General features: G+C 43.8%; 1 protein-coding gene across 3 annotated transcripts in view; it reads right to left on the minus strand.

Moving 5' to 3' along the window:
• Positions 1 to 17,338, minus strand: part of ADAMTS12 (ADAM metallopeptidase with thrombospondin type 1 motif 12) — a 313,276-nt gene that overhangs the window by 107,314 nt on the left and 188,624 nt on the right. For all 3 annotated transcript variants that reach the window (XM_043547279.1, XM_027831000.3, XM_007068846.4), the window contains exons 11-12: positions 14,135 to 14,280; positions 12,889 to 13,058 (exon numbers count right to left, since the gene is read on the minus strand). In XM_043547279.1, coding sequence (XP_043403214.1) covers positions 12,889 to 13,058; positions 14,135 to 14,280 — 316 coding nt within the window. The remainder of the gene's footprint in view (positions 1 to 12,888; positions 13,059 to 14,134; positions 14,281 to 17,338) is intronic.

Genomic DNA, 17,338 nt, shown 5'->3' on the forward strand with positions numbered 1-17,338 from the left:
GCAGCAATGCCAACCCTGCATGGGAGGGAGGGTTCAGGAGAGTGGCTCGGGCCGGGCCAGCCCCATGTGGGCAGGCCCCATGCAGTGTCCCATTTTCCCATTGGGAAAATATGGTTACCCTGATCTCTACCCCTTCTTTCCTTTTCCTATGTCCTTCCTCATGTTAACTCCCCTCCCTTCCTGCTATTCCCCACACATCCCACCTCTATCTCCATCATTCAATTTAAAATGTCTGTGTGTTGAGGGGAGAGGGAAGCAAAATGATTTGGAACCATCAAGTTGCACATAGTAGTCTTTGTAACCACGGGATCTCATTACCATTGCTACCCTTCTCTTTTTCCTCTTATTATTTATGTAAGTTTTCTTAAATTAGATTGCAAACTCTTTAAAGCAGAGTCTGTGCCTTCCTCTGAATTTGTATAGTGCCTAGCACAGTAGGTTCTCCAACCTAATTAGAACCTGTGGGCACTATAACAAATAAATAAATAAATAATAATTATTATTAATCAGCACAGGAGTCCAGAAGCTCTAGACTGTTTCTTTTGTTCACAGTTTTAAGGACAGAAGGAACTATTAGGATCACCTTGTCTCCTTCAATATTTAAAATGCTTCCTTCAGGGTGGAACCTAAAAAAGATGACAGAAATCCACAAAGATTCTGGCTCTGGATTTCATCTCACTGACAAAGGGTTTCCATAGAAAGCTGCATTTAGTATTTGGGAAAGCTTCATGATAGGAAATGGGGATTTTTTCACCTAAGCCATATATGTCAATGGAGAGCTTTGAAAATACCTGTTGATAAAACAATAAACCAAACTCTTAAGGACTATTCTCTTGGCAGCAAGCTAAAATGAGGCTGAAATTCCTTTGAAATGAAAAGAAAAGAAACTGAATTTGATTAGTCTCATAGTCCTGCGAAGGGAAAGATAAGGGATCTGACACTCATCTGATGTAAACTGAGACAGTTCCTTAGACTTCAATGGATCTACACCAATTTATACCAGCTGAGGATTTGGTCCAGGAAGGCTTGTTACATCAGCACTTTATTAATCCTTTGTTTAGAATTGTTTTGTTCTGGGTCATGCAGTAATTAGGAAGGTAAGTAACTAGCGAACTGCCTCATCGCCTCTCATCTGATTTTGCACACAAGTCATGAAAGAAATACATGAAATTACCCAGAGAATTGTGTTATAAACCACAGGAGAGCTGACACTCTTGTTTAAGCAATGCATGTAGTTAAAGTTTCATGAGTATTCCTTCACATAAAGGTTGTTCCTTGTAACTTTCGCAAAGTTACTTTTTTAGCTGCTGTCACAGCTCCTGGTATGTGGCTCACAATTTAGAGGCCAATCTCAGGACAGACTGTCAAGAAAACAGTCAGAAAACAAGGCAGACACCCCAAACTGGTGGCATATTCTATAATTAGATTTAACCAAACCAGCAACAAATGTGTGCTCCTGGACACTATACTAGCTTACCATGGAGACACAAAAGTCCCCTGAGACACTCCAGCTATACTACAACTCAGACAAACTGGACTTCTGTGATAAAAGGTTATTAAAACCAAAACTCACCACATATTAGGTACTTCCTGCCCTCAAGGGCCAGTCACTTATGCCCGGTTCAATGGATGCTCAGGATCTCACAGCAAAGACAACGCTGTCAGCCAATTTCTTTACTAAACTAACTAAAGTTTTATTAGCTAAGAAAAAGAAATGAGAATTAGAGGTTAAAGCAGGTAAAATATGTTAAAGGTGAATTTGAGTTTGCAAGTTCAAAATGATAGCAGGGATGTTAAATCTGCTAGTTTTCTGTAACTTTCTCTGGGTTGCCCAAATAGTTTTTGCGGATCTCAGTCCTTTTGTTCAACATTTCCCCTTTCAGAATTCATTAGTCCAAAGATGGAGTAGGAAAGAGGTGGCCAGGAGCCCTTGTTCTCCCTTTTTTATATCTTGACCATTTTGGCTGGAAATATCCTTGCTGTGACATGGGGTCAAGCAATTCCCTGGCGTATGTGCTTTGCCATCAGTTCTTCAGACGAACTGCAAATTTTTGCTTGCAACTTCTGTGTACGTGCCGTTTGCAGTGTCTTCTGGAATGGCATGCAGCAGCTCGTTTACAGTTCCATTGTTATTCCTGAAGAGCTCACTTATGGATGTTTCTCAGCCTCACAGCACGTTGGAGTTACATACATATACCACAATTTCATGGCTCCACACACACAGTGTCGATACACACATCATAACAAGATAATAATACTCAGCAGATTATAACTTTTCCAGTGATACCTCCCAAGGCATATGTTGTACGCGATTTATCACAATTTTGTGAAAGTGGTGCCCATATTAAAGTAGATGATCACCTTCCCCTTTAGATAACGCAAAACAGATGTAGGAATGGACACCACTGACGCTCCTGAATACACTTCAGGGTTCCTCCATTCTCAACAATGCATCAGCAACTACATTTTCCTTTGCCTTGATATGAACTTTGTCCATGTCAAACTCTTGCAAGGCTAAACTCCAGTGGAGTAACCTTGATTTGGTTCCCTTAGCTTTGTGCAGCAAAATCAAAGGGGCATGGTCCCGTAATACAGTGAATTTTTTGTTACCCAGATAGGTTTTAAGGTGTTTAACAGCCCAGACTACGGTGTAGCATTCTTTCTCAGTCATGGCATATTTTTGCTCATTTGGGGTCAGTTTTTCACGTAAGTATGCAATGGGGTGTCTTTTACCCCATTCTGCATCTTGCATTAGTACAGCACCCAAACCAATATTAGAAGCACCTGTACACAGCAGGAATGGTTTATTAAAATCAGGACTGGCTAAAACAGGCTCCTTAGACAAAGCATCTTTTATATTTTGGAAGCCTCTCTCACAGGCCTCTGTCCATACCATCTTGTCCAGTTTTCCTTTTATAAGGTCTGTGATGGGAGGTCACAACAACATTTACAAACCTACAGTAATAGTTGCCCAGTCCAATAAAGGATTGGACCTGCTTCTTTGTTTTAGGGGCAGACCAGCTTTCAATGGCCTCTACTTTTAAGGTGTCAGGGCAGACCAGCCCACTGCCCACCTGTGTCCCAGATAAGATACCTCTGCAGCCCCCATTTTGCATTTGGAGACTTTAACAGTGAGGTTGGCTTCTTTTAGTGTTTGCAGCACAACACCTACATCAGGGGTGGGCAAACTACGGCCCGGGGACCACATCCGGCCCTCCAGACATTTTAATCTGGTCCTTGAGCTCCCACCAGGGAGCGGGGTCAGGGACTTGCTCCACTCTGTGCAGCTCCCACAAGCAGTGGCATGTCCCTGCTCTGGCACCTATGCACAGGGGCAGCTAGGGGGCTCCGCACACTCCGACTGCCCCAAGCGCTACCTCCGCAGCTCCCATTGGCCAGGAACCATGGCCAATGGGAGCTGCATGGCGATGCCTGCAGACAGGGAAGCACGCAGAGCCACCTGGCTGCGCCTCCACATAGGAGCCAGAGTGAGGATATGCTGCTGCTTCTGGGAGCTCCTTGAGGTAAGCGCTGCCCGGAGCCTCCACCCCTGACCCCCTCCCATGCCCCAACCCCAGCCCTGATCCCCCTCCCACCCTCCGAACCCCTCAGTCCCAGCTCTGAGCACCCTACTGCACCCCAACCCCTCATCCCCAGCCTCACCCCAGAGCCCACACCCCCATTCAGAACCCTCAATCCCCCCCCGCACTCCAACCCCCCACCCCAGTCTGGAGACCCCCCTCCCCGCACCCTGAACTCCTCGTTTCTGGCCCCACCACATAGCTTGCACCCCCAGCTAGAGCCCTCATCCCCTCCCACACCCCAACTCCCAATTTCATGAGCATTCATGGCCCGCCATACAATTTTCATACCCAGATGTGGCCCTCGGGCCAAAAAGTTTGCCCACCTACATGGTACAGGTGGTCTTGCCAGGTGCTATGGAAAATGGTCAAGTCATCTATTTCGGCTCAAGCAAACGTTTGTAACCTATGCAGCGCCTCATTAATAAACTGCATAAAGATCACTCTGGAATTCATCAATCCAAAAGGCAAAAAACTTTAAATTCATACAGTCCAGATTCCACTAGGAAAGTGGATCTAAGGGAATTTGCAAATACCCGCAAGTTATGAATTTTGTAACCCCCCCCAACTGGTCCAATAAGTCCTCTATTTGGGGTATGGGATATGGATCAGGCTGGGTGATAACATTTTTTCCCTATAATCCACGTAAAACCTCATGGTTTTATCCCTTTTAGGTACCATTACAAGAAGGGAAACCCAGGGGCTTTTTGATTCAGTGATTATTCCCATTTTTAGCATGCTTTCCACCTCTTCTTTGATCGGTCTCTGCAGTTCCCCCTTGGCCTGGTATGCCCTGCTAGGAGCTGGGCGAGGCCCTATGGTGTAAATGGAATGCAGTCCTGTTAGTTAAACATGTGGCCATGTCTACACTAGCGAGTTTATAGCAGCACAGCTGTACTATGCAGCTGCCCTGCTGTAAGATCGCTCATGTAATCACCCTGTGCTGACAGGAGAGAGCCTTCCGCTGACATAATAAAACCACCTCAACGAGCAGCAGTAGCTATGTTGGCGGGAGAAGTGCTGTGCACACTACCACTTATGTTGGTGAAACTAAAGTTGCTCAGAGATGTGTTTTTTCACACCCCCGAGTGATGTAAGTTTTGCTGACATAACTGGTAGTGTAGACATGGCCAGCATTTCCTGCCTTTGGGATAGAGTTAAGCTCTCCCAAAACTCAATGCTCCCTAGTGGAGTTTCCTCCTGGCTTTCCCTGACCAAATCAATTAAGGGAGCAGACAACCTCTCTTCGTTAGCACAACAAATCATATTGACAGCTAACTCCCTTTCATGGTAAGTCTGCGACCTATTGATGTGGACTGTCTCCATGGCTCCCCTGCCATGGGGCTTTCTGACATTATATGCAACCTCATTTACTTCTTCAAAGAGCCCTTTCCAGAAATCTTACATTTTGTTCTTCCTCACAGGAATTAGTAGGAGCACCATATCTCCAATTTCAACCTCTCTTTTATATGCCTGTCACATCAAGCTTTCTGACTTTCCTAACTTTTCTTAAGATTTTGTTGCACCAAATCCATCATAACTTGCAAATTTCCCTTAAACGGGGAAACACATTCTCCTACTGGCTGTTCGGTTTCCTCAGTACTGCCCTCCTAAGAATCACAAATTAAATTTAAGGGTCCTCTGACCTGCCTCTAATACAGGAGATCAAAGAGACCAAAGCCAGTAGATTCTTGGGGTACACTTCTGTATGCATACAGTAACAAAGGGAGCAACAGATCCCAGTTGCCCTCACGCCTGGAAATACATCCTAAGCATGGCTTTTAACGCTCCATTAGTTTCTGAGAGGTAGGATGCAGCTTTTATGTGCTTCACCCTGCATAACTTCCACAACTTCTTAAAGACAACAGACATAAAATTTGTACCACGGTCTGTTAAATTCTCTCTGGGAAAAGCTACTCTGCTGAAAATAGCGAACGGAGCTGTAGCCACCACTTAAGCTTCAATATTAGGCAATGCTGTAGCCTCGGGGTCCCCAGTAGCTGAATCTACCACCACCAGTATATATTTCTTTCCATTCCTGGAAGGTCTAGGGAAAGGTCCCACAAAATCCACAGACTCTCTGGCAAATGCCTCCCCAATAATAGATAAAGGTTGCTGTGGGGCGAGTACATCCCTCTGCCCCGCCCTTGCAGCCCCCTAACTAAGTCTAGCTGACTGCCCTTAAGCTCAGGGCAGACTGGCATAGAGGTCTGAATCAATAGGGTCGCCCTCCCTCACAGGGCTATGTTGCCTAGTGGCCAGTGTCAATAGTTCTGCCCTCTCTCACAGGTCTGTGTGACCTAATGGCCAGAGTCAAAATGGCTCCCCTCTCTCACAGGGCTGCGCGACTTAGTGGCCAGAGTCAACATAGATGCCCTCTCTCACAGGGCTGTGCAGCCTAATGACTAGTGCAGGGGTGGGCAAACTTTCTGGCCCGAAGGCCACATCTGGGTATGGAAATTGTATGGCGGGCCACGAATGCTCACGAAATTGGGGGTTGGATATGGAAGGGGGTGAGGGCTCTAGCTAGGGGTGGGGCCCGAAATTAGGAGTTCAGGGTGTGGGGTTGGGGGGGCTCCGGATTGGGGCAGGAGTGCGGATAGGGGTATGGGCGTGCAAGAGGGTGCTCAGAGCTGGGGTTGGGGTGTGGGAGGGGGTCAGGGCTGTGGGCTCCGGGCGGCGCTTACCTCAAACAACTCCCAGAAGCAGCGGCATGTTCCCCCTCTGGCTCCTACGCGGAGGTGCGGGCAGGCAGCTCTGCGTGCTGCCCTGTCCGCAGGCGCCGCTCTGCAGTGCCCATTGGCTGCGGTTCCTTGCCAATGGAAGCTGTGGGGGCAGTGCTTGGGGCAGTCGGAGTGTGTGGAGCCCCCTGGCTGCCCCTATGCATAGGCACCGGGAGGGGGGGCGGGGGACATGCCGCTGCTTGTGGGAGCTGCGCAGAGTGGGGCAAGTCACTGACCCCGCTCCCTGGCAGGAGCTCAAGGGCCAGATTAAAACATCTGGACGGCCAGATGCGGCCCTCGGGCTGTAGTTTGCCCACCTCTGGACTAGAGTCATTACAGCTGCCTTCCTTACCAGGGCTGTGTGGCTTAGCACCCAGAGTCAATACAGCTACCTTCTCTTGCAAGGCTCTGTGACCTAGTGGCCAGAGTCAAAACAGCTGCCTTTCTTAGCAAGGCTGTGTGGCCTAACAGCCAGAAGGCATGGGCCACCACCAGAGGGATGGTGACCGGGGTAGAGGGCCCGGACCCTCCCTGCTCCACCAGGTCCCAGCCCAGGGCCTTGTCAGTGCCAAGCATATTCACCACTGGATCAGCGGGGAAACGACCAAAAAACCCGTTAACTTATTGCTCAGTTCTACAACCGGACCAATGTCCAATTCCCCTGGGCTACTTCCTACCATGTCTTCCAGTGGCATGATCTCTGGATCTCCTGAGTCTCTGGCCTGTGAAGCTCCCAGTGGTTCCACCATCTCCTGGGCGTCCAGGGGTAGCTGAGTATCTGTCTGGATCCTGGCGGGCTTGGCCTTTTTGGTCTTGGGCTCCAGCAGCTCCCAGGCAGGAGCCTGCAGCATACATCCTCCCTCCTCAGCAGTCAGCCCAGACTGACCTGTGCTACTCTCTTTTATACTGCTGTTCCAACTGGAGCATCTTCCTCAGCCTACAGTGTGATATTAACGCCTCCTCGTCAAGTGCGGGGCACGTACACCCCATCCCAGGCACCTTACAATGTCTCTTTTAAGCCCTTAGCTTCTGACACTAGTTACAGCTTCTGTAATAACCCTTAGCTGTCTGAAGCTTATGGGTCCAGTAAAAATTTCGCTTCAGCGGGTCACAAGTTTTCTCCACTCCTAGATGACCCGCAAATGGCCCATCATGAGCTAATAAAGCAAAACTCTCCTATACCTCTCAGGCACAACTATTTGCTTGCACACTTCTTCAGGAAGCTGCCTTTTTCCAGAAGGAGCTTCCCCAAATAATACACCATTTTGAATAAATAAAACTGACCTTTCCTTCCCCAGGAGGCGTCTGATCCTGTGTAGCAATCCTAGTCTGTTCCAAAGTAATATCACTTGACTGAGCAGATATAAATTCTTTCGGTGTTTCACTTAAACCCGGAACAGTCTCCGGTACAAAAGAATCCTCAGCTCCTTCCTCAGCTGGCAAGCTGCTATTCTCAACAAACAATAGCTCGGGGGAAAATTCCCCCTCACCTCCAGCTCACCTCACTGACAGCCTGCAAAGAAGAGGAATCAGATCCATGCTAGTGTCCAATCAGGTTGTCATAACAGTTACAATGTCATTACCTATCAACATATCAGCAGGTAGCAAATTCCTAATATCAGCTACAATATCATCCTTAAATTTTTTCCACTCAGGTGGATTTTAGTCAGAGGCACAGTCATTGAAAACTCAGCCAAAGCTTGAAGATTTATACTTCAGCCAGGCAATTTATCTTTTCTCACAAAACTTTCTTTAACCAAAGTAATATGAGATGCAGTTATCACGCCACCCGGTACATTCAAACCCATTTACTTTTACACTCTTAATGAATTGTTCACTATCATCCCACGACTCAGTTCTAATATCATTCAGGAGGCCATTTTCCTCTCCCACAATTTCCTCTGTGGCTAATGTGGTAGCATTAGCACTTATACTGGTAGCATTGGAACCCACAAGATGGGTTGCGGGTGCAGGTTGTGACCTTTGAGCAATTTGACTTTATATGGCCAGGGATCCCACCTTCATGGCAAACAAGTGGCTTCCCCTTAGGGTAAGAGGCTTTAAAATCTGGGCTCCCTTGAGATTTTTTTTTAATACAGTTGGGGTTAGGTTTACTCTTAAATTCTTCCTCCCTTGTAAACTGGAGATTTCACCGCTCTCGAGCCCTTGACACAACATACTCATCAGCAATTTCTGCTGCCATCAAAACCGTGGAAGGTTTTTTGTCACAAACGGCTGCTTTGACATCACTGGTGACCACCCATAATAACTGCTCTTGCATCACTAAATGTAACAGCTTATCAAAGCTGCCATCACCACCCACCCCTATCTTTTTTTACATAACTACGCAGTTTATGCACATATTCCACATGAGTTATATTGTCAGACTTTTTAAGATGTCTCAGTTTTAAACAATAAGACTCAGGGGTGATTTTAAGCCTTTTTAATACAGCTTCTTTAAAGCTCTTATACACCATAGCATCTTCCCTCTTCATTTAATTAAATACTTGTCTGGCTTTTCCACTCAGTCAATCTGGTTAAAAAGACTGGCATCCAATTCTCCTCTGGAATCTTATGGATTTCACACAGTCTCTCAAAGGTGGATAGGAATTCCTCTATGCAATCAGACTCACGATAAATTGGGCAGGCTTTTTCCCATTCCCTGCTGTTGAGAGGGGGATGTATCCCAAGGCTGAGGCAGCTATACTTTTTGCTTGTCCAGGATGTAGAGCTGCAGTGTGAGAGCTTCCGCCTCTCTCTGGTGTGCTTCTTTCTTAGCTTCCAGCTGCTCCATGCACTTCAGTTGGGCTTCCTTGGCTGTCTCCTCAGCTTCCTTCTCCATCTCAGCCATCTGGGCACCTTTGGTGGGCATCTTTCTTTCCATATCATTGATTGCTTGCTTCTCCCTCATTCAGAGTTGCATCATTTTAATTTCATGCTCATGTTGTTGCTCGGTTGCCAGCATCTACATATCGATCACTTCTGCATCTGGGGCATGGGGTTGCTCAGGCACTGCTTTTTGGTCATAGTCCATGAGCATAGTTCTCAGTTCCTGATCTGGGGTATCCTTCTTAATGGTTATCCCCCTTTCTTTAGATGATTTTTAAGCTCTTTTGTGTCAAGACTCTCATATGATTGTAAATCATCCATTGTAACTAATCTTTAAACCTTAAAACTCTCAATATCAAATTTTAACATCAAATAGTATTGGGTTCTGATCTTAAAGCCCGATTGACCTGTGGCATGTGAATCCTGCCAAGTACACCAAATTGTCATGGTGCCTGACACATGGCTCACAACTTAGAGGCCAATCTCAGGTCAGACTGTCAGAAAACAGGACAGACACTCCCAACTGGTGGTATATTCTATAATTAGATTTAACCAAACCAGCCACAAATGTGTGCTCCTGGATCGCTATTCTAGCTTATCATGGAGCCACAGACAGTCCCCTTAGACACTCTAGCCTATGCTACCACCAAGACAAATTGGATTTCTGTGATGAAAGGTTATTAAAATAAAAAAAATCACCACATATTAGGTACTTCTAGCTGCAAGGGACCGGTCACTTACCCCCAGGTCAATGAATGCTCTGGATCTCAAACCAAAGACAATGCAGTCAGCCAAATTTTTTTGGTAAACTAACTAAAGATTTATTAGCTAAGAAAAAGAAATGAGAATTAGAGGTTAAAGCAGGTAAAATATGTTAAAGGTGAATCTGAGTTTGTACATTCAAAATGATAGCAGGGATGTTAAATCTGCTAGTTTTCTGTAAGTCTCTCTGGGTTGCCCAAATAGTTTTGAGGACCTCAGTCCTTGGTTCAAAATTTACCCTGTCAGAATTCACCAGTCCAAAGACGGAATACGAAAGAGGTGGCCAAGGGCCTTTGTTCTCCCTTTTTAGACCTTGACCCTTTTTGGCTGGAAAATCCTTGCTGTGTCATGGGGTCAAGCAATTCCCTGGTGTATGTGCTTTCCCATCAGTTCTTCAGATGAACTGCAAATTTTTGCTTGCAACTTCTGCGTACGTGCCATTTGCGGCGTCTTCGGGAATGGCATGCAGCGGCTCGTTTACAGTTCCATTGTTATTCCTGAAGAGCTCACCTATGGGCGTTTCTCAGCCTTACTGCATGTTGGAGTTATATACATATACCACAATTTCATGGCTCCACACGGAGTGTCGATACACACATTATAACAAGATAATAATACTCAGCAGATTATAGCGAGGCATACTTTGGACAAGTTTTATCACAATTTTGTGAAAGAGGTGACCATATTATTGTAGGCAGTCACCTTCCTCTTTAGATAGCATCACAGCTGCATGTGAGTATTCTTGCTCTCAGTGAGGGAGCACCTTTATTCCAGACACTTCCATCAGAAATGATTGAATCATTTTCAAGTAAAGAAGGAGTGAAATATAAGACAGTTTCTCTGATAAGAGAAAATTTGCTGACTTTTTTAAAAACACCTCAGTGGAAGGTGATAGAAACTTGGGATTTGGAGGGATGTAGTCAAAGATGTGCCTTTAATTGTTCCATGAAAAACTGAATTAGATTCAGATGAATTATAAAAGAGTTTTTTTAAACAAGAACGTACTTCATGCATGTACACTGGAACAGTAAAAAATAATTACAGGTTTCAGAGTAACAGCCGTGTTAGTCTGTATTCGTAAAAAGAAAGGGAGTACTTGTGGCACCTTAGAGACTAACCAGTTTATTTGAGCATGAGCTTTCGTGAGCTACAGCTCACTTCATCGGATGCATAGCATCCGATGAAGTGAGCTGTAGCTCACGAAAGCTCATGCTCAAATAAACTGGTTAGTCTCTAAGGTGCCACAAGTACTCCCTTTCTTTTTAAAAAATAATTCTCTCCCAAAATTCCACGAGCACTGGCCCTGTGTGTCCATTTTCACCAAGTGGGTGATATATCCAGATTCTATTGAATGTACACATTGTGCATAACAAAATGGAATAGAATTTCAGTTTTCTCACATAAGAAATTGCATAATGTGACCTGTGAATGTATGTAGTTTTTGTGTCAGGCCCCAAGTGCTTTGTGTTTATTGTGGTTTGTTTTTATTGACAAACTCTTTCATAAGATACCTAATCACCCTTATTTTCTTCGTTCAAGCTAAGGAAACCACTTTGATAATGCTTTCCTGGACTACTGCCTGTTCCAATCTTATCTTCAGTAGTATATTTATTCAATGAGCGTGACACTAGGTGATATTTAAGAAGTTTATTCATAGCTGTCAAGCCCTAAACACACAGTAAATTTGATGACAAATGCTACTGACAGGAAGTATATCTAAAGTTAAAGCAAAGTGTCAACCTTTGAGCATAACTTCTCTAAACAGTTTATTGTTCTTAGGTGAAGGAACAAGTAATGTTGGTAATTCTTGCTGGATAGGCTTTTGAAGTCCAGCGCTAACAGTAGAGATAGCTCCTGATCACTAATTGCTTTCAGATTTTTTTTGCCTGTTCGAATTCCCCAGACCCAGTTCCCCACTTGCAGACTCTCTGCCAGTCGGCACTGTGCAGGACGGGGTAACTGCACTTGATGGCTGCTGCAGCGGTGGAGTGGTGGAATGAGATGGGCAGGGAGCCTGCCAAGAACATGGACTGATGCAATGACAGGACACTGGAAATGAGGATGCATCTGGGAGTACTGGCCCCTCCTGACCCACTCCCACTGTGTGTGCCAGGCACCCCTTCTTCTCCCCATGCCCTTCCCTCCCTTAGTGCTGGGCACCTCCTTGCTCGCTCTTCTCTGAGAATGCTGGGTGCTCCCTCCTCCCCTTCATAACTGGGTTCTGGGCATCCCATCCCAGCCATGAAAAAGATACTTTGAAAAAAACCACTGAGAGCCTACGCCACCCAGGACTTTCGCAATTCACACTGAAGCCCCTTACAGAGTTGTAGAGTTCAAAGCCAGAAGGGATCACCCCAGTTCAACTAGTCTGATCTCCTGTATATCACAGGCCACCAACACCTGCACCCAGCACAGTCAACCCAACAACCACAACTAGACCAAAGTATTACAGCTCCAGGAGACTGGACAGTTGCATTCAACTGGCAGTGGATAGAAAGGACAGAGGTGCACCCGTGCTCAAGGCCCCACAATGGCAGGGAAACGGTTAAGTGAGCTATATTAAGTGTAACTGCACAAGTCACCAGTTGTAAACTGTTTTTAGAAAGAAGTTTAATTTTTGGAATGGAGATTAGCGATAATGGTTTCATAAGCAATAAACTCCTAATTGTCTTTATTTGTTGCTTTTTTCCTGTCCTCCCAGCCCCCAATATTAATGCTGATATTTATCCAGAAAACAGTAAAGCTAATTTTTGGCACTGGTTTCCACCCGTTTTTAAATTTTTGAGATAAACACTGATTAATTCCTGGGAAAGTAAGCAAACAAAAAACAGAAATGAAGGGCCTTATTTATAGGACCTGAAACTTCAACCAGAACACATGTGGCCTTCAAAGTGGTATTTTTCTTAGGCAAGTCAAAGACTCACGTTCATTTACTTCCCTTTCACACATTATTTATCTGTAAGTGCTCTGAATTTGACTGTGTTACTTCTTACCTGTGTTATAAACTGGAATCCACTGGTAGAATTCATTCTTGTAGGGAACGGTGTCAAATTCACTGCATTGCATCTGACGAAAGGTTGGTGTGTCTTGTCGACATGGGACAATGTTACACATGCGGTAGCGTTTCCTTTCTCCAGTGCAATACTTTCCGCCAAACTGTGGCCTAGAAGTAAAGTGTGAAGTTTCGTGGCTTTAGAGTCTGTATAAAAGTTGATTCTGTTTATTTTAAATAGTGCATTCATAACAAGGTGCCGAACACTGAAGTCAATGGGGACGTGACTTCTCAGTCACTTAGGGCAAGCCTACACTTAAAATGCTGCATCAGCACGGCTGCATTGGTCAGCTGTAGCACGACAATAAAGACACTCAGACGGGGGAGAGTTCTCCCGTTGGCATAATCCACCTTCCGAGAGGCAGTAGTTTTCCCACTGATGTAGCGCTGTCTACAAGTGGGGTTTGGTCAGTATAACTATATCACTCAGAGGTGTGGATTTTTCACACCCCTGAGTGACAGTTTTACCAATATATGTCTGCAGTGTAGACCAGACCTTAGGCATTTTGGAAAATGTGACACATAGTATTATTTGTTTAAGACAGTAACATATAGATAGTTAATCATGAGCTCAACCATGTCAGGAGCTGATCACTCCTTGGAGTTAGGCGCCTAACTACCTTTGAGGATCTGGGCCCTGAGTGTTTCCGTTCTTTTTGAAAATGGGACTTAGGCATTTTTTTTTAAAATTGCCTTATACATACCTATTTATCTAGATTCTTAGAATCCATCACCAGGATCTCTGAGACTTCAAATGGTTTAGGATCAAATGTGATTTGCAAGTACTCAGCAGCTCTCAGGAATAGGCCACTAATTTTTACCCCCACATCGTTATCGAGAATATTGCAAATTATCCAAAGTAGTATCATTAAAACAATGTTTCTGATGTTGTACTAATCCTGCAGGTGAAGATTTCGTCTCTCTCTGGTGGAAGTAATTTCCATGGAAGGTAAGAAAGACTGAGAAGCAACATGAAAATTGTAAAAGGCAAGGTGGGTGGATTCTAGACAGGGATGTTTCTATGGGGAGAAGTGGGTTCAACGGTTGCCTTGCTGCAGTAGCTGTTGATAATATGGTGAGAAACAAAAGTGTCCCTATCCTCACAAATACCCAGACATCTCAAACACCTTGCATTACATAAAAAAACACATTGAAAGGGTTGGTGATGAACTATGCACACAACTTACTCTGGGTTATTGCAGTGTCTTTCTGCGCTCTGAACTCCTGCCCCACACGTCCGTGTGCAATGAGACCAGGAGGACCATGTGCCCCATCCACCGTTTATCATTTCTGGATTCTTTCCCACTCTAATGCACTCCGCGTTGAAGCACCACTGAATAATAAAGAAAAAACAAATACAGAGGGTCAGAAAATTATCAGAGCAAAAAAAAAAAATGCAGACTGGTGAATGCTTAAATAAAAATCTAGTCAGCTGTGTGTGTTGAAAACCATTTAATCAGCTTTGTTGGTCTAAAGATGACCTAGAACAGTGGATCTCAACCAGGGGTACATGTATCCCTGGGGGTATGCAGAGGACTTCCAGGGGTATCTAGATATTTGCCTTGTTTTACAACAAGCTACATAAAAAGTACTAGTGATGTCAGTACAAACTAACATTTCATACAGACAATGACTTGTTTATACTGCTTTACATACTATGCACTGAAATGTATGTGTAATATTTATATTCCAATATAAATTTATTTTATAATTATATGATAAAAATCAGAAATTAAGCAGTTTTTCTGTAATAGTGTGCTGTGACACTTGTGTATTTTTGTGTCTGATTTTGTAAGCAAGTCGTTTTTAAATGATGTAAAAATTGTGGTATGCAAGACAAATCAGACTCCTGAAAGGGTACAATAGTCTGGAAAGGTTGAAAACTACTGACCTAGAAGAGGTAAAATCCCCTCATTCTGTCATAGACTATGTCAAGCAACATTTCCTCAGCAAAATTCTATTGATAACTGTTGGTCATAACTAAACGATTTGGTGGTTCCTTCTGACCTTAAACTCTATAATTTTCAATGTCATTTATATTTTGTATGTACCTATTGCTAGAAACGTAGGCACCTTCCATCTATATTCTATTGGAGATGGAATGGAAAAGTCCTTCAGTTAGAGGCCTATGGTGATAGGTCACTGAAAGGAAGCGTGTGATGAGTTGAGATGGGTTCAAATTCAGAAGAGATATAAATTGTGGTGTAAGCTACAAACGGGGCACATAAATGTAACATGGCACAGCTAACCAACAGAAGGTGCTGTAATAGGAAAAGAAACCAAAAGAGAATGTAGAAAGTGTAAAATAAAGCAGCTCCTCTCTTCCCACACACAAGGTCAAATTCTGATCTAAATTATGCTAGTATAAATCCAGAGTAATCTCATTTAAATTCTGCTTCATCCACTGTACATCCTGCATATAAATAACTGTCGTGGGTTTTGGCATAAATAGTTTCTACGGCTTATTATTCTATGTATCTAACGGCTCAGAAAAATGTATATGATATTATACTGTATTATTTGAGAAATAGTAAATGACCTTGTATTTAAAGGCTGTGGTTCAGATTTTCAGCAGATGTAAATCAGCATAATTCCACTGACTTTAACAGACCTAAACCAGTTTACGCAAGCTGAAGATCTAATCCACTGTATCACAATGTGTAAACACGAGAGCACACTGCTCAACTGTGCAAAATTAATACAGTCAACAGTTTTTTATGGACAGAAATGATCTTTCATGGTATTGTTAGTACGAGTGTCAGAATCATATAAATAGAGCAGGAGTTAACAACTACCGTTTGCAGGTAAAACTAAGTTTTTAAAATGTACCATACATATTTTCCCCAAAAAGCATTTTACAAAAACTTAAACTAATATATAGATTATCCTATGAGAATTTCATCTTCCACTGATAGGTCTCCACCTCTGAGGTGACATGGAAGCAGAGTACCATATCCATATGAAATCTCAGGGCGGATTTAGGTGAACACAGGGCAATTTCCTGAGCTGGAATTTGGCTATAACACTGTGGTTAACACAATTTTTCCTATAAAAAGTGCCATGTTAACTTTAATGACCTCAGTCTTGGCTTTTCTATTCTATTAGGTTTCCATAATTTGCTCATCACTGTACTACTTTAGCACCTTCCAGTAGGGCATAAGCAACGTGACTGATATCTATCACATGTTCACTCTTTTGCCCAGCGTTTGCAGGCCATCTCTGCCAGGCCTCAGGGGTACAGAAGAGTCTCAGAGAGGAGCCACTGCAGTGCTAGGTCCAGGTGGTTGAAACCAACAAGCTGCCATATACCCACTCCAGGGGCGGGGAGGATGCGGAAGAAAAATTACAAATCACTGTTGTGTGAAAAGGAATCAAAATTAACATTATATAACAAAATGGCTGGGAGAAACTGAGCTGCTGCCTTCTTTCACCGCTGGAGGCAGAAAATCTGGTTGCCTGAACTGCAGAGTGGGGCTTAATCTTGGAGCCTCCAGCAACAACTTTGGAGCTCCTCCAAATTCCGCAGATGGGAGGTATTGCCCATTAGTGGTGACTGAGAAGAGATACTGTGCAACAGAATTCAGAGTAACAGCCATGTTAGTCTGTATTCGCAAAAAGAAAAGGAGTACTTGTGGCACCTTAGAGACTAACCAATTTATTTGAGCATAAGCTTTCGTGAGCTACATTGGATGCATACTGTGGAAAATACAGAAGATGTTTTTCATGGTCTGTGTGTATAAAAACATCTTCTGTATTTTCCACAGTATGCATCCAATGAAGTGAGCTGTAGCCCACGAAAGCTTATGCTCAAATAAATTGGTTAGTCTCTAAGGTGCCACAAGTACTCCTTTTCTTTGTGCAACAGAATTGACTTGAAATGAAGCAAACAATTTCTGTTCAATTACATTATAGCCAATATCCTGTAGTTGCTTTAAATAAGTAAACAAACAAGAGAAAGTACTGTGACTGTATCTTTCAATCCCCTTCTCTTTCTATGAAGATGTCTAGCTAGTTCATATTCAGTATTTATTCGGATAGCCTTAGTTTCTATTCTACACGCCACTAAGCTTAGTTGACAACTTGTTCCGTGTGTTTACTATACTTGGATTTAAACAATCCAATGAATTCTAGGTTCTTTAAGGATCTGAACGATTTCTCCTGGTGTCCACCATAGAAAGACCACTCTCATCACAACAAACAATATCCTTTCTCCTCCCCTCTCCTCAGAAGTGCTTCCCATCCATTTAGACTAGATTCCCAGCCTTCCCATTGAAAATATCTGCACAAACCCACTATTCCCCCAACCTTTCCTTCTTTTCCCTAAGTCATTTCCAAATCTCTACTTTTGAAGAAAACCCTCTCTCCTGTGGTCACCTGCTCCAATCCACTAC

This window comes from Chelonia mydas, chromosome 5 (assembly GCF_015237465.2).
Source record: "Chelonia mydas isolate rCheMyd1 chromosome 5, rCheMyd1.pri.v2, whole genome shotgun sequence".
Taxonomy (NCBI): Eukaryota; Metazoa; Chordata; order Testudines; family Cheloniidae; genus Chelonia; species Chelonia mydas.